This window comes from Myotis daubentonii, chromosome 6 (genome assembly GCF_963259705.1).
Source record: "Myotis daubentonii chromosome 6, mMyoDau2.1, whole genome shotgun sequence".
In the NCBI taxonomy this organism is placed as follows: Eukaryota; Metazoa; Chordata; class Mammalia; order Chiroptera; family Vespertilionidae; genus Myotis; species Myotis daubentonii.
The window spans coordinates 74,254,105-74,267,533 of record NC_081845.1 but is presented as its reverse complement, the minus strand read 5'-3'; the positions used below and the strand labels follow the sequence as shown (position 1 = coordinate 74,267,533).

The 13,429-nt window shown below is 43.0% G+C and overlaps 1 protein-coding gene across 13 annotated transcripts in view; it reads right to left on the bottom strand.

Annotated features, from left to right (window-relative positions):
* DST (dystonin) overlaps positions 1–13,429 on the bottom strand; it is a 440,752-nt gene that overhangs the window by 387,007 nt on the left and 40,316 nt on the right. For all 13 annotated transcript variants that reach the window (XM_059701312.1, XM_059701317.1, XM_059701314.1 and 10 more), the window contains exon 3: positions 1,507–1,707. In XM_059701312.1, coding sequence (XP_059557295.1) covers positions 1,507–1,707 — 201 coding nt within the window. The remainder of the gene's footprint in view (positions 1–1,506; positions 1,708–13,429) is intronic.

Here is a 13,429-nt window from a genome sequence, read left to right as displayed (position 1 = left end):
AGGGGGTGCACCAAGGAAGCATAACAAAATGCGGAGACAAAGAAACAGGACAAAATTGTCAATGGAAGAAATAGAGTTCAGAACCACACTTTTAAGGTCTCTCAAGAACTGTTTAGAAGCTGCCGATAAACTTAATGAGCTCTACACGAAAACTAATAAGACCCTCGATCTTATATTGGGGAACCAACTAGAAATTAAGCACACACGGACTGAAATAACGAATATTATACAGACGCCCGACAGCAGACCAGAGGAGCGCAAGAATCAAGTCAATGATTTGAAATGCGAGGAAGCAAAAAACATCCAACCGGAAAAGCAAAATGAAAAAAGAATCCAAAAATGCGAGGATAGTGTAAGGAGCCTCTGGGACAGCTTCAAGCGTACCAACATCAGAATTATAGGGGTGCCAGAAGATGAGAGAGAGCAAGATATTGAAAACCTATTTGAAGAAATAATGACAGAAAACTTCCCCCACCTGGTGAAAGAAATGGACTTACAGGTCCAAGAAGCGCGGAGAACCCCAAACAAAAGGAATCCAAAGAGGACCACACCAAGACACATCATAATTAAAATGCCAAGAGCAAAAGATAAAGAGAGAATCTTAAAAACAGCAAGAGAAAGAAACTCAGTTACCTACAAGGGAATACCCATACGACTGTCAGCTGATTTCTCAACAGAAACTTTGCAGGCCAGAAGGGAGTGGCAAGAAATATTCAAAGTGATGAATACCAAGAACCTACAACCAAGATTACTTTATCCAGCAAAGCTATCATTCAGAATTGAAGGTCAGATAAAGAGCTTCACAGATAAGGAAAAGCTAAAGGAGTTCATCACCACCAAACCAGGATTATATGAAATGCTGAAAGGTATCCTTTAAGAAGAGGAAGAGGAAGAAAAAGGTAAAGATACAAATTATGAACAACAAATATGCATCTATCAACAAGTGAATCTAAGAATCAAGTGAATAAATAATCTGATGAACAGAATAAACTGTTGATTATAATAGAATCAGGGACATAGAAAGGGAATGGACTGACTATTCTTGGGGGGGAAAGGGGTGTGGGAGATGTGGGAAGAGACTGGACAAAAATCGTGCACCTATGGATGAGGACAGTGGGTGGGGAGTGAGGGCGGAGGGTAGGGCGGGAACTGGGAGGAGGGGAGTTATGGGGGGAAAAAAAAAAGGAACAAATGTAATAATATGAACAATAAAGATTTAATTAAAAAAAAAAAAAAAAAAAAAAAAAAAAAAAAAAAAAAATAAATCGATGTCTGCCAGTGACTGACTCTGGCCTCTGTGACAGCTCTGTGCCCCAACACCGTCTGTGAAACCCGTGCAACCACATTCCTTGCTGGGACACAGGTGAGTACACCGTCACTTGGCATAACAAGAGGAAAACCTAGTCATTTAACGTTAATCTGATGATTTGTTTTTTAAACTAAGAGGCTGACCACATCATGTGACAGTGTAGTTAACATTCTTATAAAAGACGGTTCTCCACTTACAGGCCTTCTGGTCACAGCGCCTTGGACGGAGTGGTAGAATTCCGGCTGGACGCGGCTGTTTTTCTTGATTCTCCGCTTCCTCGCTGAGCTGTCTTGCTCGCTCGGATGATGAGCTTCCACCACAGTCTTGGCTTCCTCCAGACGGGCGGCCGCGGCCGCTGCAGCTCGCCTTCGAATATGCCGGGGGCTTGCTCTGAATCCCTGTGACAGAAAACACAACCAAACAAATCCCGGTTTGTACTGAGTTCGCTGGGAAATTCTATGGGGCTCCTTATAGAAAGAGCGCCCGAAGCCACCAGGCTCAGTGAGATCACTTACGTTCCCAAGGTGGGCACATGGAAGGAGGCTCAACATGCCAGCGAGATGCCTCCACCAGTGTTCTCCAAGGCATCTCCGTGGTTCAGGGCCCAGAGTTATTCCACTTTAAGAAGTGTTTCAATCCATAAACCCGGTCCCCCCAAAAAAAGTGCAGGTGAGCCATTGCTTTACTTATGCATATAGAAATCAGACTACAGGAGAAGAGGGGCGTCTCCATTTAGACAGGAAGCAGGGCACGGGGAGTCGGAATGACTGACTATTACTCCAGGGTAAATACTGGAGAGCGGACTCATTAAAGGAGGAAGCAGGAATGCAAAGCATCGTTATAAAATATCATACAATGGAGCTCTAAACTAAAGGGAGGTAAATGGGAGGAGTAAAGTGCATGGGTTTTGGGGTGAGATGAGCCTAGGTTCAAATCCTGGTCTGTTAATTATAGCTACACACTCATTAAAAATTTATGAGTCTAACTTTTCTAATCTAAGAAATGGATAGCAGTCTACTCACAGGGTTAAGTTTTAGATATGGTAATATACGTAAAATTCTAAGCACAGCATCTGGCAAATATCAGATGCTCAATAAATTGTAAATTTTGCTTCCCTTCTAGAGTAAAGTGAGGATACGGGCAACCTGCTAGCGATGGAAACAAGTTCAACCGAGCCCTAAAATGCATTTGGAAATGTGCAAACGATTTTGGAAAATATCCAAAAATTAGTCTCTGTCCTATGTAGCTACAATTTATTAACAAGCAGGAAAAGAAGTCTAAGGCAGAGTTCACGAACATACCGGAATGTGTGCTCAAGGGTTAAAGTGGGCAGCTGAGGACTCATGGTGCTAGCAGATCTTGGCGAAGGAATCAATAAAGGAAGCTGAGAATAGTCTGTATTTGGCTTAGTTGAGTGGGTGGCATTTGAAGAATGAATAGAATTTATATTCCAGGGAAACAACATAATAAGTAAGTAAGATGATAGATGGATAGAATATTTATGTAGCAATAAGGAACATTATTTGGTGATGTGTCAGGAGCTCGTACAAGCTACACACACTGTATGGTGGCAAAGTAGAAGGGATGAGGTGTTAATGCTCCAAGGAAGGCTTCTCTGAGATTGTGGGTCTTCTGAATTTTAAAAGACATATAAAAACTTAAAGATTGCAGTACAATGCAAAAAGAATGGAGCATAAGAATTTCCGGGGAGAAGCAGTATGACCAAAGGCCCGAGCACAATGCTGTGGGATACTGAAAGAGTCATGTGTACAAGAAATGCTCACTGAGGGCAAGGGGAGAAGGTCTGGAGTCGGATTATAGGGACCCCGAATACCAGGGTGAAGGATAGGAAGAAGAAGACAGAAGTAGGGAGGGGATGGCCCACAGGGTCCAAGGCAGCACTGAGGTCAACAGAAATAAATGAGGAGGAAATGCAAATGGATTTGGTCATAGTTTGGGTACTTTCTTCTCATCCCCAAACACATAACCTGTTTCCATCCTTCCCTTGCGTGCAAGCTCAGCTGGATCCCCTTCAACCCCAAACAGTCCGTGCTGGTGAAGAGGAGAGAGCTGGGCCAATTGCTAAACTGTGTTCTAGAGCAGAAGTAGGACCAAATGCGTAACCACCGCCACGGGCTGTTTTTAAATACGCTGTCGCCTGGACTCTTTCTCCCCCCCACACACCCCCCACCACCCTGCTCTCGCTCTCGCTCTCGCTCTTTCCCCCCTCCCTTCTCCTCTCTCTCCTTCCTTCTGAATTAGACTCACCAGGGGTAAGGCCAAGAATCTGATTTTTGGGCAAGCTCCTCTGCCAATTTCCAGCACTTAGAAGACAGACCCTCCAGGAGCCAAAGTGTAGTCTGACCACTAGGTGGCACTAACTGTCACAGCCCTTGCACTCTTTCTAGTTCAGAAATGCATGCCCTGGTAGAAATCAAGTATTTGATACTGTACTAGCGTCTGTCATAGGAGGGTGAGTTAAGTGTGTCTTCGGAAAGAATGCAGATTCTCCTTCCCTTGTGCTCTTATGAATAAGAAACCAAATTTTGCTTAACTTGTATTATTACCAATAGTCCTCAGTGGCCTACAAATTTTAGAAACAGGGGAAAAAAATATATAAAACTCCTTTGAACTAACAAGAACAATTAAATCATATTGGTACAGCCATTCTGGAGAGCAATAACCAGTAAACCCACACCCCTGTATCTAGAGAAATTCTTCCAAGAATGTCTAAGAAGATAACCAAGCATTACTTATAATAAAAATTAGAGTTTAAATGTCTTTCCAAAATTTCAGTCATTTTCATTCCACATTCATTTTTTTCAAGATGGGAGCACCACCACCTAGGCCTCTGTGACTTCTCGCCTATCCAAATACGTTTGTACTATGTTTAAATGACTTTTTATAAGCACTCTGGTACACTACGCAGATTTCAGCAAGACCATCTGGCTTTAAGTACTGCCTCTGTCACTTATTCGTTGTGTGGTCTTGGATAGTCACTTAACCCTTTCCTCGTCTGGAAAGTGGGGTTCAAGCTAGCATGTATTTCATAGCGATCTTGAAAAAAATAAATGAACTAATCTATGTGGAGTACTTGGAAGAGCATTTGGCACATATGCTAAATAAGTGATGTCTATGATTGTTACGTATGTGACTTGTGTGAATAAAAGGTATTCTTAATGACGAAAGTGTTATTAATCAGATGTAAAAAGGAAAATGAATCACAGCAGCTGTGCCTTGCTGACAGACACATATGAGGTACCGCCAAGATACAAACCACCCCTGATCATTAGGAGAGATTTCTTTGCCCAGAGAGTCCCAGGCACTTACTCTCCAGTAAGTCAAACTATCTGGGCTTGAATACCACCTCTGTCATTACTAGGTATGCGATCTTGGCCAAGTTACTTCTCTGTGTCTCAGTTTTCTCCATCTGTCAAATGCATATAATAATACCTCTCTCACAGAGTTACGATGGTGCTTAAATGAGGTAATCCACATTAGGTACTCAGAACAGTATATAGATTATAACAGTAGTCAATAAAGTATCACCATTATTACTACACTTCCTGGCTGTTAAAGTAGCAATTCATGAGCCAGCAGTTCAGAGCTATGACTGCAAACACTGTAAACAGCACGAAGTCTTCAGTGGGAAGTCACCTTTTTTATTTCTCTAAACTACCGCAGAGAAGTATAGGTCCTTGGTTTATTACACTTGCTTGTCCTAATTACTATAAAAAATAAGCCACAACTTTTAACAGAAGGAAATTTTCTTTTAAAACAGTAGGTGGTGCTATAACCCTTTATAGGTGTTAACTGGATTTGATGGCTGGTGTATAAAATCCATTCTCCCTTAAGTGTTTGATCTTCCCTGGATACCCTTTAAGCAATAGGTGACGGACACTTGCAAGTCTCTCAGTAGTGGACTTCTGCCACTTTTTAGGCTGCCCCATTTTATCAGCACCTTTTGAGTAATAACTTTCAACAAGTGCAGTCTTGATACATAGCTAAGTCAGGGTGCTCCACAGTCCACTCTAGATCTTGCCTCATGAGTAGGCACATGGCAAGGCTGAACCAAAGTCTCTCTGCTTGGATACTGAATACTACATGAGGGATATAAAGACTGAAAAATCCAAAGGAGTGCATTAGTTCTGGTGGCTGCACCAAAGACCTTCTAAACCTGCCTAGTTTTGTCTTTTCTAACCAGTCAGTCTTGCTTGTGAGTTCTAGCCTATATTTGTAAATAAGTCTCCTTTGGTTTAAGTCAGATTCTATTGCCTACAAACAAAAAACCTTGGAGCATACTCTTTCTGTTATGTTTTCGGGTGGTTAGCTATTTCCTTCTGAGCTGATCACTCAGACTTAACCAGGCTGTTTGGCTGGGTAGAGTGGCATAAAAAAAGAGAGAAGATATTAATAACAATAAATGACTAAGCACCATTCAGGTGTTAAATATATATATATTCATTTCATAGACCAGCAAACTGAAGGTTATCAGGGTTAAATAATCTACCCAAAGCCAAAACTTGCAATTAGAAAAGCCCACACTAGAACCCAGGGCTATCTAACTCTAAGCCCCTACCACTCTGCTCTTATACAGAGATATTATAAGGCAGTAGTAACGCACTCAGAGCTAATCTTCTGTATGTATTCACAGGCTGGCACCAAGGAAGTGCTCACGAATATATACTGACTGATAAAAACAAGAAAAAGTGTACAAATAAAATAAATGAGACGTAAATGGAAAAAGTTAACACTTTCAGGTAAGAATTTATGAGATCAAACAATCATCGAGTTTACTGATGAAGCATCTGAACAAATAGAAACTTAAGATGTTGAACCATTGAGCATTTACATATGATTGTTTTTGTGTTATTGTTATACCTGGAACACTAAGGTTTACAAATATATAAGATACAAATTGAGCATATGCAAATATTATGAAGCTTAATAAGCTGATGTTTATAAAGTATATAATAACCCTGTAAAAACTATGATTCTCCTCATCCAATGCTAGAAATAAACTGCAGAAGTTCCTGAATCTATGAATAAAATTCAAGGCAAATGGGGTGGGCAGTCAATGAATCTGGATGGGGAAAAATTGTGTTTATTTTCACTAACCACTAATTTAGCATTATTACTCAATTATGAATGTAGGCCATAAGCCTGGTATTACTAGCAGTATCCATGATTTTTGCCACCAGAAGAATTCACACATATTTAAATACTAGAGGCCGGGTGCAGGAAATTTGTGCGGGGGGGGGGGGGTTGTCCCCTCAGCCCAGCCTGCACCCTCTCCAATCTGGGGCCCCTCGGGGGATGTTCAACTGCCAGTTTAGGCCCAGTCGGACATCCCTCTCACAATGCTGGACTGCTGGCTCCTAATCGCTCACCTACTGCCTACCTACCTGCCTGGTCACCCCTAACTGCCCCCCCCCCCCCCCGCCAACTGCACCAGCCTGGTCGTGCCTCATTGCCTCTGTGTGCTGGCCTGATTGCCCCTAACTGCCCCCCCGCCCCCCCGCCAGTCTGGTTGCCCATAACTGCCCCCCGCTGCCGGCCAGGTCACCCCCAATTGCCGCCCCCTGCCATCCTGGTTGCTCCTAACTGCCCCCCCCTGCTGGCCTGGTCACCCCCAACAGCCCCCCTGCCAGCCTGGTCATAGGCAGCCATCTTGTGATGGTGTGACAGTCAATGTGCATCTTACCTCCTTATTATATAGGATTAAATTATTGTGGCTGAAGATATTTTGAAATATCACTTCTACTCAGTGTTACTTCAAAGTCACAGTAGTTAGTAAGTCTGCCACAAGATCTTGTTATTTAATACATTAATAAAAGAATACATACATTGCTTGGTCAAAATGTTTTTAATAATTCACCATTATATTTCAATAGAATTGGCTTCCCTTGTAGTTCTGTTTATTATTTTATAGATTTTAAAACATTCTGAGCCAAAACCGGTTTGGCTCAGTGGATAGAGCGTCGGCCTGCGGATTCAAGGGTCCTAGGTTCGATTCCGGTCAAGGGCATGTACCTTGGTTGCAGGCACATCCCCAGTAGGAGGTGTGCAGGAGGCAGCTGGTCGATGTTTCTCTCTCATCGATGTTTCTAGCTCTCTGTCCCTCCCCCTTCCTCTCTGTAAAAAATCAATAAAAATATATTTTAAAAAACCAAAAAACATTCTGAGAATAAGTCCATGAGTTTCACCAGACTGTCAAAGGGATTTCTGTCCAGAATACAGAAAATCTCAGAAATTTCCACAGAGAGTATATGACAAGAAACTGCTAGTAGCTCACTAAAATCTATATTTGCCTCTTTCTTGGACACAGCTCAACTACATTTCCCAGCCTCCCTCGCAAGGCCATGTGACTGAGTTCTAGCCAATGGAATGTGGAGATAAATAACAATGCCATTTCTGGACCTAGCCCATGAACACTCTCCACAGCCACTTTTCATTCTCCTCTCTTTGGCCAGGATGACCTTGAGAAAAACCTTGAAAGTCACATATTAAAGATGTCAGTGTCTTCATCAGTCTGAGTAACTGCATGGAGGAGGCCAACCTGTTCAGCTACCTGTACCTTTAAATGAGCAACAGATACATTTCCATTTTGTTATACATTGAAGTGCATGTTTGCTGTACGAGTTTGCAGGTCTCTCATCAATGATTATCAAACTTTATAAGCATAGAACCACCAGCAAGGCTGATGGAAACACAGATTGCTGGGCTTCACCCTCAGAACTTCCAACTGAGCAAATCCTGGAAGGGACTGAGACTGCATTCCTAAGTCCTCATGTGCTGCTAATGCTGCCACCCCCTGACGACAGTATGAGAATCCCTGCTCTGATGCCAGATCCTGACCCTTACCCTGTGGTTAGTGAGTAATCTGGGTCATAATAACAGCACTCCCCATTGTGCTGTGAGCAGCAGGACCCTTGAGATTAAAGCAACTTTGTCCTTTGTGGTTTTAAGAATCCTGCGTTAAAAGAATGGCCATAAAAGCCACTCTGTCAGCTAGATAAGAATATAATGTATCTAGCCCAACCCATGCTGCTCAGTGGTTGAGCGTCAGCCTATGAATCAGGAGATCTGGGTTCAAGTCCTAGTCAGGGCACATGCCCAGGTTGCAGCCTCAATAGGATGGATGCAGGAGGCAGTCGATCAATGAGTCTCTCTCATCATTGATGTTTCTATTTCTCTCTCCCTCTCCATTCCTCTCTGAAATCAATAAAAATATTTTTTAAGAGAATATAATATATCGAGAACTTCCTTTCTGTTTTCAGAAAGAATGTATTCCCTGGCAAATATGGAATAATAGGGCAAAATATTGCTTTTAAAGTCTTCTAATTATTAATCATTCTTTGGTAAAGATCACTGGTTCCTGGAGATAGGATGACGGCAAAATGTCTATTTTTAATCTTTGCAAAGTCTAAGGAAGTATTAGACAAGTTTCTTTACTTTAGACAATTTCATAGGTTACTACTATAGTGTTTCTATTATACTGACTGATACTATATAAACTGGTTATTAGCTTATATAGAAAATCTGACTGGCAGAGAGCCTTGATGATTTTTTACAAATTTCAAATTAATCACAACTTAAATGCAGTTTGGTAAACAGAAATCTTTTTCAATCTCTTACTGATTTCAGACATCCCCTTTGGGACATATGCCCCCACCTCCATCCTTGCTGCCTGGGGGGAGTGTGTTTTGTACAATAACACTCCCCACCCCTACCTCCAGGTCATGGTTACTGGGTCTTGATACTTGGTCAGTGTCTTTCACTTGAGAGTTCAGTAGAGAAATACCAAAAGCCTGGGTCACTTAGCACAGAAGTCGAAACTAGAGGAAAAATCATTTTGTTGGTATATATATGTGTGTTTGTGCATGAGCGCAGAGCCTGGGATTCTTATTAAAATACATATTTTAAATTTCTAACAAACTTCCAGGGGATCTCAATGCTGCTGGCCTGTAGACCAAACTTTGGGTAAGAGGATATAGTGGCCTGATGGAGACTGTGTGGACCTTGTATAGACTGAGGGTAACAAGTACAGAAATCATGGTGAGCAGAGATAAACAACAGATAGTAAAAGGAAAAGCAGCAGCTAGTGGAGTAAACCTGAGTCATACCTTTGGCATTTCACTGCAGGGCGGGAGCCTGAACTCCACAACCAACTCCCAACTCTGTGAAGCCAGGCCCTATCATGAGTCTTTTTTCTTAAAGTCCTTTAAATTACACATATATCCCTACAATGTGCCCTAAAATACAGTGGGTCTCTGAATGAGCTTAAGATACAAAATATGGCCTCCATGGTAGGAATGGGGAAAAGATAAAAAGGAGACTTTGAGGTTGAAACTACGTGAGATATAGTATCTTCTTTAAGGAGCTTGAAGTGCTTTTTAATCATAACTGTTAGATTAACTGAGCAAGGATCACAGGGTACACTCAGAAAACTAACTGTATCCTCTCTCCTGGGTGTCCTTCAAACGCTCAATAAGGGGTTAGTTTTCTCCCAACCCTACATAAAATTTGGGGTAGATCCTGTAATTTTTCTGGTCTTTCTCATATAATTAAAAAGCCTCTAGCCACTTCTAGTCACCAAAACAGTACCATTCCAATGAGGTCATATCACTCCTCCTTGCTTCCTCTTGGGCAGGATTTAAAGTGAGTCCAAGTTCTTTCTCCCAAGAGATCCATGAAAAATACTCATGCATCCTTTGCCCCAACCCATTCTGGGAGAGCCAGCCACCTCTGCTCACCCAACCACTAGATCAGCCAGTCAGGTACCGTCTCTGGTCCTATGGGATTGTCAGTGTGGTGTGGTCCCAGCCTTGGCACACAGACACTGAGGGCACAAGTCCAGCTTTCCTAGTGGTCTCCTTAATGCTGCTCTCACTAAGGCTTAAGGAGATTTGGGGTGAGACTCAGTGCACTGTTGGGACTTTTCTAGTCTCTATCCCTGAGCTATCCAGTAGGATAGCCACTGCCCACATATGGCTGTTTGTACTTAAATATTAATTAATTAAAATTAAATTAAAAATTCAAGCCTTCAGGTCCACTAGCCACATTCCAAGTGCTCAATTCCACATGTGACTAGTGGTTACTTACTGGATGATGCAGATAAAACATTTCCATTATCACCGGAAGTTCTATCGAACAGTAATGCTCTAACCTCTCATAACTGGATCCTCAGCCTTTATCCATTCAGCCTAAAATTGGTGATGGGTGACTATAAATATCAGGGTAGGCTAGTTGCTGTAACAGGCAACAACAAAATCTCAGGATCTGTACCCAATAAAAGTTCATGTCTCTCTCACGGCAGTCCCATGTGGATCAGCAAAGAGATAAGTGCTCTGTGCCATGCATTCAGGGCACCAAGAACCTCCCATCCTGTGGCTCGTGAGGTCCTCAATGTCCTCTCTCCTCTGCTCATTTATGGGAAAAGGCCCAGGATGGTGGGTGGAAGGTTTCAATGAGCCGGGCTTGCAAACAGCATACATCACTTCTCCTTCCATTTCATTAACTAGAACTCAAGTACATGGCCATCACCTAACTGTAAAGAAGCTGAGAAACATAGAGAGGCCATGGATCCAGAAGAAAAGAACACAGATACTGATGAGCAACAGCAAACAGAGCCAGTGGCAGAACCAATTTTACAGCCACTTCCTTTGCGAGTCCTGCCTAGGGGTCTAGCTCTTCTCTCTGGCAATGTGCTCCTTACCAGCTACAATACTTGGCGCACAGACAAAACTTAGACTAAAAGAGTTCCATTTACACATCTGATTACATGGCCAAATACCATGTGAGCCCCGTTTATCTAATACTTTTCATCATTGTCCAGCTGGGTAACTATATCCAACACTCTCTACCTCTTTACAGTTGCATAAATAATAATAATTTCTAGTTATCAAGCACTCCCTATGTGCCAGACACTGTGCAGGCATCATCTTATTATTTCTTGTGGTATTCCTCAGAGGTAGACACTATTTTAATGCCTGTCTTACAGATAAAAAATAGGCACTTAGACGTTTGCGTAAGACTTAGCGTCTGCCCTGGAACTGAAAGTCAGGTGACCTGACCTGTCCTCTTCATCAGGGTTCAGTGAACTCTGGCCCTCAGGCCAAATCTGACCTACTACCTAGTTTGCAAAGTTTTATTGCAATATGGCCATGCCCATTCATGCACATATTGTCCGTGGCTATTTCTGTTACAAAAGCAGGGTTGGTCGTTGCACGATAGCTCAGATGGCCTACAAAGTAAAAACTCTTCAATAGGTGGCCCTTTACAGAAGAACTTTGCCAATCTCTGCTCCCCAGTGTCCTGTAGGGCCTTGAGCACACAGCTTCGATCACAGACTGAAAGTAATCTTGACTCGATGTTTTGGTCTCCTAGTATGTCCTCTCCAACAACACCCTGGTCTGTGAAGTATAAGATCAGTCTAATTTCACTCTGGCAGCCACGTCTACTCCATCTGTTTGTGGATTCACAGGCAGATTAAACAACATGTTATGCTGTTTCGTCAAACACATGTTACTACCCAGGAACACACTTGCATTATTTTTCTAACAATAATTATGCCTATTCCGGATGATTTATTTTCATATGGATTATTATTACCCAGCAAGATGTTTGCAAAAATTTCTCTGTCAACTCTACTGCTTTAGGTACACCATGTTTCACGCCATGACCCTTCCCACCGCCTGCTTTGGTTTTTAGAGATAAAACCATCAGCAGAGTGACAGTGAACAGTGAATTTTACGGGCAACGGCTGTCCAGTGAGGCAAGGCTTATTTGGTTGAAACTGACCTATCCTCTTACTTTGTCTCAGATGGAATTCATCAAGATCATGTTTTGTACCAGAAGGAACCATGAAAAGAAAATAAATGTTTGACTTTTAAGAGTCTCAGAACATGGAACGCACATTGCATTTGTATTAAGATCAAGTGAGAAGTAGCAAGGAAATCTACTACCCACAAGACTACACCAATGGCTGCTGCAGGCACCACCCACATCTCACCTTCCTGAGGGAGGCACTCCTTTCCCCAGCTGCTAGGACTAGTGGCCCTGGTTTTTGCTGAATCCCGACCACACCCACTCCCCTGGGGCCAAAGCCCACAGCGGGAAGAGGGAGTGCTTGCCTCAATTAGGAGCAACTCTTCAGAGCCTCTCAGCTCCGGGACTTTGTGGCATCGCGTGAGGCCTTTGCTGCATGTGCATCACCATTCACCTCCGCCCTGTGCCCAGTCCCCATCCCTAGAAGTACTATTCCGAGGGCACTCCCCGAGTCAATCTCCTGCACATAACCTCCCTCTCAAAGTCTATTCCCTGGGCCCACGACCTGCGACCTGCGACAGACACTACTCTTGTGATTTCCTAGAGAGTGCCATCAGTAACTTCCCAGCCGTATTTAACACTCAGTGGCAGGAAGGAATCAGCAATAAAGAGTTTCTACAAGACAGCAAATCCATCAGTACAAAAAATGTGTGTAACAGCAAAATATTGGGCAGTGTATGCATCACAATCAGGTAGCAACAGGATACAGAAGCAGCAGCTATGGGAGGAGTGAACTGGGGAGAAGACGACTGAAGAGGGAAGCTGAAGCCCCTCTCTCAGCTGAGGAGGGCAAGTGAGGAGGCTGGGGGGGAGGGGGGGAGCAGCGAGCTGCTCTCAGGCAGCCGAGCTCAGCCAACCAGGCATCCAGCCCAGGGCACAGACAGTCCTGCGCAGTGACAGGCTCTATAAATAGAAAAGCAAGCAGCAAATCATAGCCCAGCCTTCATAATCACAGACTGAGGGGGCCTCCAGACGATTCTGTCAATGCGAGTACAATCTGTTTGCATGCAGCCCCTTTCGGAGCTGCCCACTCACAGACAACCTCACTAGCGACCATGTCTACAGATAAAAAGCCATAGTTTGAAATACAAATGTGTCACAGACCATGTCCTTGTCCAGATAGAAAGCTGGGTAATATAAAATACGGAAACATATTTTATGGGAGGTTTACCACCTCCCAATTGCAAATACTGAGAGGCCAAATAGCATCCAAACAGTAAGATTTCTGAAGTGGTCAATGGTCACATTAGGCAAAGGCCATGAGTCACACCAACCAAACGTCACAGAGTC